Raw genomic sequence first — 19492 nt, 5'->3', positions numbered from 1 at the left:
GCAGCATTTAACTTGGCTTTGGGGGGTCTTTCCCCCCACGATCGCCCCCCGCGTGAACCTATCTAGACCCCAGAGTTACCTTCAAGAATTGCAAGTAAGATGCCGTTTGTGAGGTCATCTTACTGGCAGAGTGCCAGCCTATGCATGTGCATAGGCTGAGACTGCTAATACCCTGCAATACATCAGTATTGCAGAGTATTATCATGAACAACCAATTGAATGATTGCTTGTTCATGTCCCATGGTGGAAACTGTAAAAACATGAAAAAAAAGGGTTATTTAATAAAAAATAAAGTTAGAAATCAATAAAAATGCCCATAAGCCCCAAAACATATAAAGAGACATATAACGCAAAAAAGTCTAAATCATAACACAAACCCCATACATATAGCATCACTGCGTCCGTAACAACCCGTAAACGCAAAGTAAATTATTATTGAACCCGCACGATAAACGCTGTAAAAAAAACTGTTATAAACCCTCCAAAAATTATGATTTTTACCTATTTGATCCCCAAAAAATTGCAATAAAAAGTGATAAAAAAAACATATGTACTCCAGAATGATACTGGTGCAAAGTACAACATCTCTCGCAAAAAACGAGCCATCAACCAGCTCCGTAGCCAAAAAAGCAACAATGTTATGCCACTTGGAAGACGGCAATGCAAAAATTATAGATTTTTCCCTACATTAGGGTTTTATTTGACAAATTTAGTAAAACGTAAGAAAAAATATTCATGTCAGATATCCCCGTAATCGTATCGCCCTAAAAAAAAAGTTCCTAAATTTTCAACAATGGGGGATACCAACCCCAAAATGGTAACACTAGAAAAAGCATCTCATCCCGCAAAAAAAATGCCGTCACATGGCCCCAATAACAAAAAAAACAAACATTGGCCTTAAAAGGGGCCAATGAGGAAACTAAAATCCTGGCAGCTGCAGGTCCCTCCTTCCCTTCTGCGCCTCGCAGTCACGGCTACATGTGGGGGGTCTCTGTACTCAGGAGAAATTGTAGAACAAATTGTATGGTGGGTTTTCTCTTTTTATCTTTTGGAAATGTGTAAATTTTAGGGCTAAATGAACGTATAATCGGCACAATTTAACCATTCTAAATTTCACCTCCATTTTGATTCAATTACTATGAAGATCTCAAGAGGTTAACAATCTTCCTAAAAGCTGTTTCTGATAGCTTGAGGGGTGCAGATTTGAAAATGGGTTGGTTATATAGGGGGTTTTGATGTTAAATATGTAAAATTCCATTCAAAACTGTATTTATCCCCAAAATAGTCAATTCTGAAAATCCGGAAAAGGGATACAGTATTCAATTTGTAAGCCGCGTGACATCAAATTAAATTATCCATGAGAAATGTTATTCAGCAATTTATTTAGGTGGTAAATCCATCTGCCTGAAAACGCAATGATTTTGAATTTCGAAAATGGCAAATTTTTCAAAAAATTCATAATTTTTTCTTTTTTTGTAAATAAACGGAAAACTTATCAGCCCAAATTTACCACTAAAATGAAGTACAACATGTTGGGGAAAAAACAATCTCAGAATCGCTTTGATAAGTAACAGTGTTCAAAAGTTATAACCATATAAAGTGACGAATGTCAGAATCCAAAAAATCGGGCTGAGCCTTAAGCTGTAAAATGGCTGCGTCCTTAAGGGGTTAAAGAGGATCTGTCAGCTTCCTAGCGCTACCCCAGATGTAGCAGTGTAAACTTCTAGCTTTATTGGAACCCTCCGATAAAGCTAGAAAACACTGCAGCGCTGTACCCTAGGAACCCATGAAAACTAAATGACTGACCCTCGCCCTGATGTTCAATATTCAATTTGTGCTGGTTGTACACATAATAGTGTAAGTGACCCCTATAAGCAGTTCTGTGGTTCTATCTCATTAGTCATGGGATCTACTCAATTACAGGCGGTCCCCTACTTAAGAACACTCGACTTACATACGACCCCTAGTTACAAACGGACCTCTGGATATTGGTAATTTATTGTACTTTAGCCCAAGGCTACAATAACCAGCTATAACAGTTATCACAGGTGTCTGTAATGAAGATTTATTGTTAATCCTGGTTCTGATGACAATCCAACATTTTTAAAATCCAATTGTCACAGAGACCAAAAAAAGTTCTGGCTGGGATTACAATGATAAAATATACAGTTCCAACTTGCATACAAATTCAACTTAAGAACAAACCTACAGACCCTATCTTGTATGTAACCCGGGGACTGCCTGTATTCTAAATCCATAGATTGTAAGCTCTTGCGAGCAGGATCTTCATTGCTTAATCTAAGCATGTTATTTTTTTGCATATTTACAAAATGATCTGTAAAGTGCTGCGGGATATGATTGAGCTATATAAACAAAGGTATATTATTATAACTATTATCATTATGGAATTATTATGAAATGCATACATGTATGATATTGGATGGGTTTGTAGCATGAACCAGGGGTAAACTACATGAGTATAGTTCTTGTTTCCATAATTTGCAGTCGACACTGTAATCACATGTGAATCCATTTGGTTTTTTTTTGTGGATTTTGTGGTAAAAAAGAACAAAAGCCATATGGATGTGAAAAAAACTTAGTAAGATACAAAAAGGAAAAAAACATAAACAAAACGGATCCATTTTTAATCCCTTAATGACATGGCCTGAAGAGGCTTTAATGACAGTGGTATTTTTAGCATTTTTTGGGACACATCGGGCTGGTGAAAACGTAATAAAAGTTTAAAGATTTTTGTTCAGTTTTAGTTTTATTTGGGGTTAAAAGTGGAAAATAATGTATTGTATATATATTTTTTTTAATTTGCAAATTAACTCAAAATGAACATTATTAATGAATTCCTATTTTGTTTCAGTGATTTTGATATATAATATGTATTGTCTCGGGTAAACAGGGCGACTATATGGTGATGTTTTGTGTAGTGTAGCGGGGGATTTTTAAAGAAATTATATTGGGAAATGTGAATATATTTTTATGAATATTTATGAATATTTTTGTGTGTGTGTTTTTACTTTATATGTCCCCCTTTGGGTCATAAAAGACCCCCTGGGGGACATTTTACCTAGGGCATCTATAAAAACCTAATTACAGGTGGAAATGACCCCCAATGAGGGTTGATGTTGATCAAAGCAGCTCTGATTAAGCCCTATAATCTGTGCGATGCAGTGAAGAACGGAGAAAGCTGAAGCGGTGCTAAACTGCTCATGACTAACGCGGGAGCAGAAGAAAACGTCACTGCAGACGCCGGACCTGCAAACTCCGAGAGAAGTTAACAAAAGCGCAATGGACATGCATTAGTGAATAATTTAACGTATACAGATTTATTTGTAAAACAGCACATATAATGCAATGGGGGTCATTTACTAAGGGCCCGATTCGCGGTTTCCCGACGTGTTACACGAATATTTCCGATTTCCGCCGATTTTCCCTGAATTTCCCCGGGTTTTTGGAGCACACGATCAGATTGTGGCGCATTGGCGCCGGCATACATGCAACAGAAAACGGGGGGCGTGGCCGAACGAAAACCCGACGGATTCGGAAAAAAAGCCGCATTTAAAATAATAAGTGTCGCTGGACACGCTCTTACCTTCACCAGGAATAGGATAGTGAACTCCGGCGGACCTCGGCGGACTTCAGCGCAGCAGCGACACCTGGTGGACGTCGAAGGAACTGCCTTAGTGAATCGCCGGAATACCCGAATCCACCGCAGAGAACGCGCTGCTGGATCGCGAATGGACTGGGTAAGTAAATCTGCCCCAATGTCTAAACATTAGAAGTGATGGGTAATATTTTTTTTAGTGCAAATACTATATGTTACCTTGAATATATAGATGTATTGTACTTATAGTAACTTCTGGTCTCTGCATTACATTGTGTATGTAACTGAGGCCAATGAGCCCACAGCATATGGACCGCCGGCATATAGAAAGCTCATTCATCAGTTTGGCCGGGTCACATGGCTATTAGTTTACTTAGCCCCTAAATCTCTTGAACAAGTGAGGTAATGAAGCTGCAGACACCACAGCCGGTAGGGTCAGCGATTTTGTTCCATTGACTCCAAAGCAAAAAAAATGTGTCGTTCACTGAGACCTTTGTTTTTTGCTGATCTCCTGTGTTCACACAAAACAATAAGCAGCGTCAGCTCATAACCCTCCTTCTACTCACAGACCCCCAACAAAAATTTTAATTTGCTTTTGTACATGATATTGGCTCTGGGCTGATTCTCCTATGTATTCTGTATTCACATTAGACCACTCCTAAAAAAAGCTTAAAAAGAAAAGTTTAGTGCAAGCAGATTCATGGAGTATATATTAGTGGGGAGGGGGTCTGGCTCAACACCAACCTTCTACTTCAGTAACCCAGACACAGCGATCCTGTGAGTAATATTTGTGTGCTCCTTTTCATATTCATATGTATTTATAACTAGAATTGTATTGTGTTTATAGGAATCTAATCTCTTTTCCTGTATACATCTATTCTATATATATACTATATACATATTCTGTTCATAGCGATATATACATACATTTCTATATTACACAGGAACACATATATGTGACTATACATCTACCTGCACTAACCATGGAATTACACTCTTACATAATTATGGCAACATTTAAATACCCTAAGGGGGCAAATACATTCACAGCTTAAAGCTGAAGGCCAAAACAAAACAAAATCTGTACCAATCTTCTCACTATAGTGTTATAGTACAGGCGGTCCCCTACTTACAGATAACCCGACTTACAGATAACCCCTAGTTACAAACAGACCTCTGGATGTTGGTAATTTATGAGACTTGTACTGTACTTTAACCCCGGGCTGAAATGATCAGCTGTAACAGATATCACAGGTGTCTGTAATGAAGCTTTAGTGTTAATCCTGGTTCTTATGACAATCCAACATTTTAAAAATCCAATTGTCACAGAGACCAAAAAAATTGTGGCTGGGGTTACAATTATAAAATATACAGTTCCGACTTACATACGAACCTAACCTGTACGTAATCTGAGGACTGCCTGTACTGGTCTCCTCTGGGTCCCCACCCAATGGATCCCCATGGATGTATTGTGGTTGTAAGATCCTAAAATCCTAAAGTCTTATGTTAGAGTAAACTCTTACAATTACAGGCAGTCCCCGGGTTACATACAAGATAGGGTCTGGAGGTTTGTTCTTAAGTTGAATTTGTATGCAAGTCGAAACTGTATATTTTATAATGGAAGTTCTAGACAATTTTTTTTCTTTTGCCCCAGTGACAATTGGAGTTTCAAAATTTTTGGTGTAATTGGACCAAGAATTATCAATAAAGCTTCATTACAGACATCTTACAGCTGATCATTGCAGTCTGGGACTATAGTAAAGCATCCAGAGAGCTTCACCAGAGATCACATGGGGCAGAGGGGTCCGTTTGTAACTATGGGTTGTCTGTAAGTCGGGTGTCCTTAAGTAGGGGACCGCCTGTACGTGTATTCCATGTACTATTACATGAACCACTGTGTTATTAGTTGTACATTGTGAGTCATCTAAGAAATGTAACTACCGTAATCGCTTGGGTCTTAAATTATATCCTACGTTCTCCCCAACTACGTAACATATATAGTAGAGGAGTACGTAGTGGAAGTCCAACATGAAATAATTAGCTAGAGAGAAGGTCATCAAGTCTCTGGCTAACTATTAAGCCAATGTATGTATGAAAAATATAGAACTTTGAACCTTGTATGTACTGGAAGACAAGTGAGTAATATGTACTGGAAATACACAACGCAATACAAATTCCACTTGTATCACCAGAGACTTTGTAACACAGAAGATCTATATACCTCATAAGTCCATAAACCGGTGGCTATGTATACAATCAGGGACCAAATGGTATTTTTTCCGGCTTTTTGTTATTCGGCTCTTATCACTGTTTTCCCCACAGACTGAATACTAATAAAACTGATAACAAATCTCCTAAAATACGTGATTGAAACCCCTACCTAGAACAGAGATAAAGACTAGACAAGGAAGCAGCTTCTCTGACAGATATCACCTAAAAGGGATTTGAGTTGTATGAGAAAAAGTGACGGCTGTAGAGTAAAAACTTCACAATTAAAAATAAAAATAAATTAAGAAAACATTTTTTTTTAGCCAATAATTTATACAATTTAATAAAACAATTTCCCCTGAAGATGAGCTGAAAAATGCTTGATTTGTATTGACCAAGGTTACAAACCTATTGTATATTTATAAATTCTGGTTACTTTTCTGGTCCCTATTTTAGCTGAGGTCCTTAAAGCAGACATAAAAACATTAGAAATAATAGATGTTGTGGGAATGTATTTGTGGGGCATAGTCTGTTTATTGGTGCCCAACTTTAGTGGTGTTTTTCATTGTGATGCATGGCCATTGTTTATTTGGAGCACCACAGGCAGAAGAAACAGGCATCAGAAATTGCTCTTCAGGAAGGTGCATAAAACGGTATCGACTTGCTTTTGGTAATTATAAATGAATTAAAAGTGTCAGGAAACAAATTCTGCCCCCAAAAAAGGTGTCAAAAAAGAGGTGAGGGTCAGTAAAACTGGCACAAACTGGAAAACCAGTGGATCACCCGACTAAAAACTGCTGCAAAACCATTAATACATTCCCCCATTGTATCAGAAATTCTTTGTCTTTGTGTACATACCTCAACTTACTACTTACCACTTTCCTGTATTAAGGATGACGACTCAACGCATAGGGATATATTTACTTAACATATCAAAAAAAGTTTGAAGGTCCAACTGTTTAGGATGGGGTTTTGGTACTATCCCCTCTTTATCATTTATATGGGTCCTGCCATACGGCATCTACATAGTTAGGGCTCTGCAGGGTGTTACAGCTGAGTCACATTGAAGGGCAGGGGTCTCAAAACCTCTTTAATTTACCCATTATGGAAAATGTAGAAAACAGGTTTCAGTTTATTGGTTATATATTGTTAATTATTGCAGATTTCTTGAAGATTCAAGATGTCTCACACCGGAGCTCAAGGAAGCATTGGTAGCCACTCTACCTTGGGTCTGCAGAATTACAGGGTAGGTGCAACCATATAGACATATAATTATTTACATTTCTGCAAATGTAATGTGATATCCCATTGCTGTGTAAAAGGTAATCTATCCATCCCTAACCCCTACCCTCCCACACTAATTACCTGTTTGCTATAGACAAGAGCGCGGTAGCCTATTAGGCATTTCTAGGGAAAGACTCTGAGGATGCCAACATAGTTTTTTGGCGTAATCGCGACGACTTTCATGCAACACAAAGAGGGGGGCGTGGCTGTCGGACTAAGCGCGGGATTTAAAATTCAAATTGTATTACAACACAATGCACTTACATGCACCAGAAGAAGAGGGTGAACTCCGGCGGACCTCAGCGGGGAAGTGACACGTGAAGGATATCGGGCTCACGATCTTAGTGAGTCTCGCCGGACTTCATCCTCGTCGGACAGTCCGGATCAGGGATCGCGACAGGACCAGGTAAGTAAATGTGCCCCTGTGTGTAAGCCCCCCAAAAGGCAAATATAAAAAAATGTAAGTAAATACAATTATCATATAATATCCTCAAATGTTTGTTTCTGTGTTATTTACAGCTGATCTGCTACGAATATGAAAATTTCCAAGGTCGTAGGGTGGAGTTCAGCTCTGAGTGCAGGAACTTGTGTGACCGAAATTTTGACCATGTGAAGTCCATCCGAGTTGAATGTGGACCGTAAGTCACTTACGGTGGAGGATTATGTTGGAGAATGAAATGAATAATTAAATATGTTGTCATTTACTAGTATGAGGTCTAACACCTACCAGCTACCAAGTCTGCAAAGTGTATTAAATCAGAGGATGACAACTCCAGCGAGTATGTAGCGGCACTGGCACTGGTGGAGTACAGAAACAAATCTTGTACAGAAGCAATGGGAGTTGAGCCAAAATGGAGCTTCTTAATAAATGCAATATGAACTCATTAACACCCCCTTTAAAGTGCCAGTCCCCTCTCCTAACATGTCTGTCTTAGTAAATGCATTGCTTTCATCTGTTATTCTATCTGTATATGTATTAATAATTTGACAATTAGGTGTTTTCATTACCTTCATCGGGTGCATTGATGACTGTATTGTTCACATTTACAGCTGGGTCGCTTATGAACAGAAGGATTTCAATGGAGAGATGTTCATTTTGGAGAAAGGAGAATACCCTCGCTGGGACTCCTGGTCCAACTGCTTCCGGGCTGATAGGATCATGTCCTTCAGACCAGTCCGCATGGTAAGATATCAAAATTTTGATGTATGGTATGAAGCCTCTCGTAAAAATCTTAATTATATAAATTGTTTTAATGATTCATAATTTATCATGCAACATTAATAAATTATAGGACACTCAAGATTATAAGATCTCCCTGTTTGAATGTACCAATTTTGAGGGAAGGAAGATGGAGGTCTGTGATGAAGATATCCCCAGCTTGTGGTCCTATGGATTCCAGGATAGAGTGGCTAGTGTCCAGGTTCTTGGAGGAACGTAAGTGTTTGGAACTTGACTTAAAGGCGTATATACATGACCATAGCTGGATTAAGGGTGGTGGAGGCCCCTGGGTACAAGCTGCTGGAGGACCTTCCCACTATTTTCTTCAATAAAGTAAATGTTGCTCCCCGGAAATAATAATGCATCTCCAGAGATCCCAGATAACAGAATTATCATTAAACTGATAGTGAACTCATTTACATTTATATTTCAAACTTACTACTTACATAGTGTTTAACCTAAGGCGAGCCTATGCTACTGTTACTTGCTAGCCTGGCACAGTGTCACTTAGTCCTGACTAATGTGCCGGTTCGAGACTCCCACGGAAAGCCAAGTGATCTGTGAGGAAACATACCCAGGGCCGATTGTAACCTATTTGCTGCCTGAAGCAAAAATTAAAACACCCCCACCCCACTGCTGGTTACATATATCCCCTGCTGTATTCTGCTCACTAAATTAACAGAAAAATGTGTTTCTGTGGGCCACTGCACATCTCACACAGAAACAGTCAGTGAGTCAGCTGAGCTGCTGGAAAACTGGTGAGGGCCCCCTCATTAGAAATGTGGTGGGGGCCCCGGGGCACACGCCCCAGGAGTCTTCCCTATAATCGAGCCTTGTACATGAAAAACTTAGGTTGAGTTCTCTCACATATTCTGTTGTATTTAATGGAAATTGAGCACTATATTTTCCCTTAAAATTATTAACATTATGCTGGAACTCAACATCTCTTTCTGTCAGATTTCTGTCAGATAGAAAGCCATAAATCGTATTGCAGTTAACACAATTTTTAGCTATTTTTTGATAATATAGACCTTTGGAATTAACTGGCTTTTCAATGTGTTTGTCTAGATGGGTTGGATACCAATACCCTGGCTACAGAGGCTTTCAATACTTAATGGAATTTGGACCATACAAACATTGGAACAACTGGGGAGCCAACCAGCCCCAGATACAGTCTATCCGCCGAGTAAAGGACATGCAGTGGTACAAGAGAGGAAATTTTGAAGTTGGAAACTAAGGAAGCATTGAGGAGAAGACACGTAACCTGACTGACAGAAGAAAAAGGGACTTGTTTCTTTTTAATCTATGATTCATTCTCTGTTTATTGGTGAGAGAGAGGACTGTTACTTTACTTGTTTGTCTACAAGGCCATCTATTTATTGAGGGTATTCTCTGGCTTTGTAAGAGTTTAGACTCTATCCATAAGAGCACATCTTCATGTAGTAGCTGCTCCTTCACCACCAGTGACTTACTACTGCTGCTTCTACTGTACATAATGTAGGCCCATCCTCTATCTTCATGGAGGCACCCGAGGGAAAAATTGGGATGTTGAATGTACCACCTTTATATCTAGTGCTGGATTTTCGAGAGCAGGTTACATACCAGTACCTAAACTCATACATAGTCACATTGTACTCATAGAATTTTCTGGATATTTTACCCCTGTGTAACCAAACCATATGGAGTGACCATATCTAAAAAAAAACGGATTAAGGAATATGCTAACAAAAAAGAAACAGTGTAAGCATAAACCTAAAATCTCTATACAAAATTAGATTATTCCTTAGGACCTTAGACTTAGTGAGTTGTATTGTAGTACATAAGACCCCAGCCGTAGACATCTAAAATAGTACAACAAACCTTCTCTCTCCCCAATAACATTAAATATCCAGAACTTCTATTTTTATTAACGGTGGGAACATATGGGCACTGTCATCTTTCTCAGGGAGAAACGAGTCTTGTTTTTACTACACAAAAACCTCAGCGAACAAATGCACAACATGAAAGTGTTCAGTGTTCCTTTCCAAAGCACTGTCCATCCATATGCAGCTCTACCGAACCGCCGATACATGTGTCAAACTCTTTGCAATTTTAACTGAAATAAAAAAAAGTATAGGAAAAACATGTCTCATGTGATGTTTGTAATCATATTCACACATAAAGTGGTTCAATAAAAGATTCAGTATTTATTAGTAGTGAGTCTTGGGTTATTCCTGGTCTTGAATCATGCCCAAAAAACTTCTTTGAAACTGGCCTCCTGTGTAGGAGTTGTGAAGTAAAAGTTCTCCTTAAGGAGCCTTTGCCAATAAACACCGACTTGCAGGCATGCAGAGACTTACAGCCATTGGTGCTCCACTGGGGGATTGTGGGAACTATGCAAATATATTTTCCAGGATGGGATAAGGAAAACATTGCCTCTGTTAGCAACACAATTCTGACAAGTCGCAGTAATAAACATTAATATTAACTAGCTTAAGGTTTGTCGAAAATCACTGCAACTACTAACTGTACTCAGATTGGTGGGGAATGGTTATGTTTGGTCTTCTATATACTTATACATTTCTAGGAGGAATAACAGACTCACAACAGAACAGAGTTATGGTATGGTAAAAAGATTATTCAGCATGGTTAGACTATCACATAGATTGACTACTAGATTACCATACATAGATTACAGTACCCAAAACAAGGTAACAGCATAGATACAGGACCAGAACCAAGCTTACTCCATAGATACTGTACCATAACCAAGCTTACTGCATAGACTCAGTATTAGAACTGAGATTAACGCATATATACAGTACCATAACCAAGGTGGAAGTTCAAAGATGAAAAAGAAGTCCCCCCTCTTCTGCCTGTCTCTGATGGGTATTGTAGTCAGCTTGGCCCTATGTGAGCGTGTTATTAGTTGTCAGTATGTACTGAATGAAGTTTACCTGATAAATTTACTTGACATAATGAAATATCACTATCCTTATTATGTTTATCCAAATTTAGGGCCTGATGTATCACTTTTCTGCGCTTAAGTGTAGTAGTTGCGCCTTAATCCTGGTGAATTGTTGCGCCAGAATTATCACAAGCTACAACCATCTGTGATGGGTTGAGTTCCTTCCTCTTATTAATCACTTTAGGAGCAATTTAGGCACAGTTTAGCCGAAGTATAGGTGCAATGTTAGATTTGGGCTGTTACATGTGATCGCCCTGCAAACTCCTCTCTGCTTCTCTCCCACACCCCAGAATAAAAATGACACTCACAGCAGAGCCCAGGTTAGTGACAAGTTGCACCCAGTGACCTCCTTAGCAGTGGCTTCTCCGGGAGGGGATCCCCCAGTGCTGATCTTCTGCTGCCCCCCTGTAATTCTGGCCAGTATCCTCCTCAGACACCAATGTGGTCATCCTGCTACACAGGGAAACTTCTCTGTTATCTGCAAAATCCTACAAGCTTCTCTTCAGTCTTGCTCTGAGCTAAGGCTTTTGCAGATTGTTTTGTAAATAGAAGATCATGAACTGTAAACAGAGGCTGCAGATAGTGTATGTAGCGTCTGCTGAGCTCTGCTGCTGGGGATAAGCTGCTCTGCACAAGAGCTCAGTGCTGGGGGACATTTATCTTGTAGTAAATATTTGATACTGATCGTGTAATGAAAAGTTATACAATTTTCCAATATACTGTCTGTATCAATTTCAGGGGAACACCCCTTTCAACCTCTTTTTTTCTTATCTCTCCCGCTGTTCCTGTCTGCTCTTTTAACATTAAAATCAGAGAGCAACACAACGCAATCCGGGATGTGAACTAAAGCAGCATAGTGTGGGACATCATTTTTATCCAGAGGACACTTTACTGTTTATGTAACTTTGTTTTTCTCAGGAGCACAGTGTGGATATGTGCTGAAATGGCACTGTGTAGGACATCATTTTTATCCATAGGACACTTTACTGTTTATGTGACTTTGTTTTTCTCAGGAGCACAGTGTGGATATGTGCTGAAATGGCACTGTGTAGGACATCATTTTTATCCAGAGCACACTGTGTGACCTTGGTTGTTTTAAGGGCGCAGTGTGGGTATGGGATGAAAAGGCAATGAAACACAAACACCTGGGTGTCAAATTCTGATAATAATGATAATCTTTATTTATATAGCACCATCATATTCCGTAGCGCTTTACAAATCTTAAGGGACATATACAAATATAATATTACATTACAGAGTACAAACAGAGATAAGGAACAATAACAATGGGGGCCCTGCTCACAAGAGCTCACAGTCTGTGAGGATAAGGGGTCGACACAAGAGCTTACAGTCTGTGAGGATGAGGGGGTGACACAAGAGCTTACAGTCTATGAGGATGAGGGGGTGACACAAGAGCTTACAGTCTATGAGGATGAGGGAGGACACAAGAGCTTACAGTCTATGAGGATGAGGGAGGACACAAGAGCTTACAGTCTATGAGGATGATGGGTGACACAAGAGTTTACAGTCTATGAGAATGAAGGGGCTGTACACAAAGGAGAAGGCTCATCATCTGTGACTCTGGTTACATAGAGGTTTTTGCTGTCTGTGTACACTCCATGTACTTTCTACTTCATTCTAGAAAACATTTCTTTTTTCTTCACTTTTCATTCAGTTTTTAGAAAAGTATAAAGAAAGAAATAGAAATTCTGAATAATGAAGATTTGAAGTCATGAAAACCCATTACAGCAATACTCTACAGTGCAGTTATAATTAATATCAGTAGATGGCACCAAAACAAAGTGTAAGAAGAAAAGTTTTCTCTATGTAGTTTTCAGCTATCCAATCAGAGGTTCATAAACATTTTGACCTTGTTGATATAATATTCTTGAACGATTATTAGATTTAATGGGGCTCATGCGCCTGGATTTTGGCGCAGCCGCGCTGGCTTTCATGCGAAACAATTTAGAGGGCGGGCTGTCGGACGATCCGACTTATTCAGACTGAGTGCAGGATTTAACTTTCAAATTGTGTCACAAGCCAAGCACTTACATGCACCTGGAAGAAGAAGGTGAACTCCGGCGGACCTGAGCGGGGAAGCGACAGATGCTGGATATCGGGCACACGATCTAAGTGAATCGCGGCAGACTGCAATATCCTAAGACAATGCACTTTCTGGGAACTCCAACAGCCAGGTAAGTTAATGTGCCCTAATATGTTTTAACACTTGGAATATTCTGAAGCAGTACTACATGAGTATTGCAGCGCATAGAGGATGTCAGCACATAGCTGAATGCCAGCAAATCAGGTCCTGCTGTCAGGAGGATCTACGGCTGATGTAAAAATAAAAGACATGGGAGCCTTGATCATGCCATTGTCATATCAGATGAGCTAAACTATGGGGAACATTTACTTACCCGTTCCTGCGCCATCCCCGATCCAGAGTGTCCGACGAGAATGAACTCTGCCGCGATATCCTGCATGTGTCGCTTCCCCGCTCAGGTCCGACAGAGTTCACCTTCTTCTTCCCAGTGCATGTAAGTGCTTGATCTTGCGACACAAATTTAAAGTTAAATCCCGCGATTTGTCCGAATCAGTCGGATCGCCCAACGGCCCGCCCCCGATTTATGTTGTGTGAAAGCCAGCGCGATTGCGCCAAAATCCTATCACATGCGACACAGTGCCCTTTTAAATCCCTGTCCCAGCGGCGCGATCCCCGAAAACCCGACAGAAATGCGGTCTCAGGACCCTTAGTAAATAAGCCCCATAATGTAAGAGATAAGAATATATATTTACTGTTATGGTCACATAGCCAAATTTGGTTAAAATAGTTACAGTAATGACGACGGAGTGTTATAATTAAAAATATACATGTAGAGTGGAACGTGCATAATAATAAAAATACAAGATCATTTTGATCTACACCAACCCATATTACAAGGATTAGGTACTGGATTTTCAAATGAGGTGCAACAAAGGTGCTACAAGAAGGAAAGGCATAAGAACAACAATGGAATAAAGGTTTACAATCTAGACTGAAATGCATACAAAATAATAATAAAGATAAATGACGAAGTAAAAAGATTCTTTTGTGCTTTTGGCTGTGAAAGAATCGCGTCCCTCGTAAAAGAAACCCAGATCGTCTACACATAAAAAATCTTATTTATGCTCCCCAATGCCATGTGGACGGCTGAAAAAAAGGTATATTCAAAATGATATAAGGTAGACGGCAATTACCGCAATGCGCCGATCGCGGGTGCTAACCTCTTCTCTGCCGCCGGCAAAGTCGCGGGTGGCACTTAAAACATGGCACCACATGGGCGTCGCAATGTCATTGGGGGGCAGCGATCGGTTGCCATGACAGCCTCTTCGTCAGACCCGAGGTTGCATGGTTTCAGGAGATTTGTTACAATGAGCCAGTTTTGCAGTATATGGTAGGAATGATTGGACCATCTAGGGTTAATGTACTCTAGAGGGTCTAAGAAATAGTGAAAAAAAAAAAGTTAAAAAAATGTAAAAAATTAATAAACTATAAAAAATGCAAATCACTCCCCTTTCCCAAGAACTGATATAAAACATAATAAACAGTAAAAATCACAAACACACTAGGTATCGCCGTGTCCCAAAATGCCCGATCTATCGAAATATAAAAACGGTTATAACCGGCGGTGACCTCCAAAACGGGAAGTGGCGCCCAAATGTCTGAAACGCTACTTTTACACCTTTTTACATGACATAAAAAATGTAATAAAAATTATCAAAATGTCGCAGAGCCCTCAAAATGGTAGCAATGAAAATGTCGGATCATTTTGCAAAAAATTACACATCATACCGTCAGAAGATGGCAAAAAAGCTTTCTCTAAGGCACAAGGCAAGAAGATCCGGCGAGGAATGCTGGGAGAGGCTGGCTTAAATCAGTTTCCTGGGAATGGCCAGAGCAGAACGCGGACAGGTAATGTATTAATGGGAACCGGAGGCCGAGGGGAGGCACGGGTGTTCCCGTGACCCAGGATGTGGGTTGACACTGAACCTACCAAAGGCCCTACCTGCTTGCCTCTCATGCTCTAGGTAGTATGGGACAACAAGGCAGCATTCTCTCCCTCCACCAAAGTGCAAGAGAAGTCGACAGAGCAACGTCAGAACAGATAGAGCATTGCAGTACACCTCACAGGACAGCGGTCAGAATAACAAGGCAGAGTTAGGAAAACAAAAATCAAAGATACATTTCACAAGAAAGTATTGGAGCTTATAAGAAAACTAACCAGCGGTGAATGAATGGTAAGCAGGATTACAACGTTATGCCAATGCCCGATTTAGCCAGAGTTCAGGGATCCAGACAGCGCAGAGAGCAGGTGAGGAGTGTGAAGCTTGTCTATCACCATGGGCTAACTAATGCAGGACCAAAGCTAGGCTGCAGGAAGGGGGCAGGTGTGGTGCTAATCAATCAGCAAAGCCTGCTAAACCCTTGTACACACAGCAGTAGTTTTGAGAGACACAAAGATACGATCGGTGGCTCCTCAGCTGCATACCATGAACAGAGGATGATGCTGAGATCTGTGTTATAGGATCCTTATTGTAAAAGAAATACAAAACTCTCCTGAATTTTAAAATCGATTTAGAAAATATTAACCTACTGTAATGGGAACTCTGGACTCAGGGAGGACAGACAGGACAGCGAGCCCTAAATGGAGTCACCTGCTGCCTGTCTCTGCATATCATAGGTGATACGGGCCTACTTGAAGACCACCCCCTGTGTGCCAAAGGGAGAACAGGTAACAAGACTCAAACAAATAACACCAAAGAATAACAAGCAGTCCAGGTCACAACTTAAGATAGCAGCTACAGTACAAAATTGGAGTCCAAAGGGAAAGTCACAAAAGGTAAGTCAGGATCAGCTAACCAGAAATTCAGAAATATAGCAATTGCAAAACAAGAACAATGGAGCAAGCAGGAAATATAACCAGCTAATTACTAGCTGTGAGCCGGGCATATATATGAAACCGTAGCCTCTCAAGCCCAGCTGATTGGAACAGGACTCTGTTCATAAGCAAATGCCTTAAATATTTTATATAAAACTTAACATTTAATGATACTAGATAAAAAATTGTCTCAGCATTGTAATACAAAAACAGACAAACACAGAAGTATTGTCAAACCTAGTCGGGGACAATCAACACAAACCAGGACAAATGGTCCTGGGCAAAAGAGCATCCACAGAGTTTAAGGGCATAAAAATACCTCTTGCAATACGGTGGCATTACAAGACAGGGGAAATTATACAAAAATTGTGAAGAGATAGAAAGGCTTAGTCTCACCAGTCTTCATTCCAGGTACAGCAAGCATATGGTTAAGCTCTCACCTGTCTTCATCCAAGGAACGGGAGTAGGGAAGTGTGCTGCAGCGCAGTCCTAGTATCCCTTCCTTTATCTTCACCCTGATCCCTTGGAATAGCTCCCGGCCCTTACAAGGGCGGTCCCCAGTCTGCCCCTGAATGTGGCTATTATGCCCTAAAAACTAGGGGATGCATAACAAATTCACTTCCCTACGCGTTTCATGTACCGGTCAGGGTACACTCCTCAGGGGAATAATGTGCAAAATTAAGTTGAAATAATCGGCTTTAGAGATATAATGGACGTCGGCCCATCATAGAAGCGGGAGACGGGCAGTGGCTTGTCCTCCCTGTATAAGCATGGACCCAAACGCTGGGTTCAGGACGGCGTTGGCTACAGTACAAAATTGGAGTCCAAAGGGAAAGTCACAAAAGGTAAGTCAGGATCAGCTAACCAGAAATTTATAAATATAGCAATTGCAAAACAAGAACAATGGAGCAAGCAGGAAATATAACCAGCTAAGTACTAGCTGTGAGCCGGGCATATATATGAAACCGGAGCCTCTCAAGCCCAGCTGATTGGAACAGGACTCTGTCCATCATAGCAGGTTAACTATTGCAGAACCAAAGCAGAGCTCTGCAGAGACTAGGTGTGGTGCAATTAATCTCAACCACAGCCAGCAACAAAAAAAAAGCACAGTACACACTATGAAAACTAAAAAAGAGAAAATTAACTCATCCTAAGCCCCATTCCAGACAAAGACACTGGCACAGATGTTACATCCAGCAATGTCATCCTGTTAGTCCATGTCGTCTGATACCTTCAGGAAATGAATCATAAAAAAATATTTTTTTATTGTCACCATATTCCACATAGATAATATGGTACAATCAAGACATTACAATAGGGCGTCTCGGTGCCTGAGTGAGTAGCACTTCTGCCTTGCAGCGCTGGGGTCCTGGGTTCAAATCCCACCCGGGTCAACATCTGCAAAGAGTTTGTATGTTCTCTCCGTGTTTGCATGGGTTTCCTCTGGGTACTCCGGTTTCCTCCCACATTTCAAAACATACTGGTAGGCTATTTAGATTGTGAACCCCATGGACACAGGGACCAATTTACATGCCTTGTGCAGCGCTGCATAATCTGTGTGCGCTATATAAATAAAGAATTATTACTACAGAGAAATAAAGATGTCAGATGGAATAATAGTAATGAGGGACCCCCAAATCTTGAACTCTACTGTTTTTAGGTATGCCCTTATGTAGTGTTACTGCAGAAGTGAAGGTTCAGATTACTATTAGTCCAGAAGGTCAGGCTAGGTCAGCAATGAGATCACGAGTGGACAAATCAAGGTCAAAGTCGAAGGTTCGGGAATAGGAAGTTTCCTCAGGAGCTCATAGTTGTTAAAAACCAAGCACTGACCTTGTGGCTTTTACATTTTAAGCATTTACTTATATTTTTACTGGCAGTCCCAAGGTCGCATTCAAGATAGGTTCCGTAGGTCAAGATAGGTTTGTTCTTAAGTTGAATTTGTATGTAAGTCATAACTGGTATATTCAATTGAAGCCCAAGCCAAGCCCAGGATTAACAATAAAGCTTCATTATAGACACCTTTGAAATCTGTTACAGCTGTTTATTGTAGTCTAGGACTGAAGTACAGTAAATTACCATTTGTTACTAGGGATCGTCTGTAAGTCGGGTGTTCTTAAGTCGGGGACTGCCTGTACTACATGTGAGAGAAGTCAGGACTTGGGTCTCCAGGCTGGCTTTACTCTTTAAAGCAACCAATGGGCTGAAATATTGCAACAGGATTGATTACCGTATTTTTCGGACAATAAGGTGCACCGGATTATAAGGCACACCATCAATAAATGCCTGCTAAAACGTCTAGGTTCATATATAAGGCGCACCTGATTATAAGGCGCACCTGATGATAAGGATGAATGACCAGCAGGTGGCAGACCTGTGCACAGTTCAAGGCAGCTTTTTTCTGTAAGTATGGTTCATATATAAGGCGCACTGGACTATAAGGTGCACCTTTGATTTCTGAGAAAATCAAAGGATTTTTTGTGCGCCTTATAGTCCGAAAAATACGATACTTGCAAACAAAAGTTAATTGATTAAAGGGTTAACACTTAAACACTGGCAACCTATCTGTGGACTTGCCTGACCTCAGAGACCCCCATGATAAGAAGATTATGCGATGGTGGCATGCTCTTGAATGTTTAAACAGCGACTGAGGTTTCCACAAAAGGTAAGCTTCCATAAATCAAAAACCGATGGCCTTCCATAGGAAGAAATCTGTAATGGTTTCAGAAGGCAGTCCCCTACTTAAGAACTCCCGACTTACAGATGACCCCAAGTTACAAACGGACCTCTGGATGTTGGTAATTTACTGTACTTTAGTCCTAGGCTACAATAAACAGCTATAACAGTTATCAGAGGTGTCTGCAATTAAGATTTATTGTTAATCCCGGTTTTTATGACAACAAAACATTTTTAAAATCCAATTGTCACAGAGACCAAAAATTTTTTGTCTGGACAATGATAAACTATACAGTTCCGACTTACATACAAATTCAACATAAGGACAAACCTACAGAACCTATCATGTATGTAACCTGGGGACTGCCTGTATGTATCTTAGAATATTGAAGGTGAATTATCACCTTACACCAAAATTCTATATTATAATAGATAATAGCTATCATACAAAACATCTCAGCTTTGGTAACGGATGGCTATTCTGTTTAGCGTTTTTTACCTATTTTTTCAGAATATAAATTTAGGCCTCTTAGTATAAGTTCCCAATTATCTAGATTCTTATCTCTGATAATCCCTGTTCCTCAGATGCAGCATCGGATCTCAGGCAAATAACTCATCTACTT

General features: G+C 40.2%; 1 protein-coding gene across 1 annotated transcript; it reads left to right on the top strand.

Annotated features, from left to right (window-relative positions):
* Nucleotides 1–4281: 4281 nt before the first annotated feature.
* On the top strand, nt 4282–10449 carry LOC140119370 (beta-crystallin B1-like). The gene is made up of 6 exons (XM_072138315.1): nt 4282–4393; nt 6987–7070; nt 7628–7746; nt 8159–8291; nt 8401–8543; nt 9396–10449. The coding sequence occupies exons 2-6, from the start codon at nt 7005–7007 to the stop codon at nt 9562–9564; spliced, it is 630 nt and encodes a 209-aa protein (XP_071994416.1). The 5' UTR covers nt 4282–4393; nt 6987–7004; the 3' UTR covers nt 9565–10449.
* The last annotated feature ends 9043 nt before the right edge of the window (nt 10450–19492 follow it).

Source organism: Engystomops pustulosus, chromosome 2, assembly GCF_040894005.1.
Source record: "Engystomops pustulosus chromosome 2, aEngPut4.maternal, whole genome shotgun sequence".
NCBI lineage: Eukaryota > Metazoa > Chordata > Amphibia > Anura > Leptodactylidae > Engystomops > Engystomops pustulosus.
The sequence above is the reverse complement of the archived record's forward strand: the minus strand, read 5'-3'. Positions and strand labels throughout refer to the sequence as shown.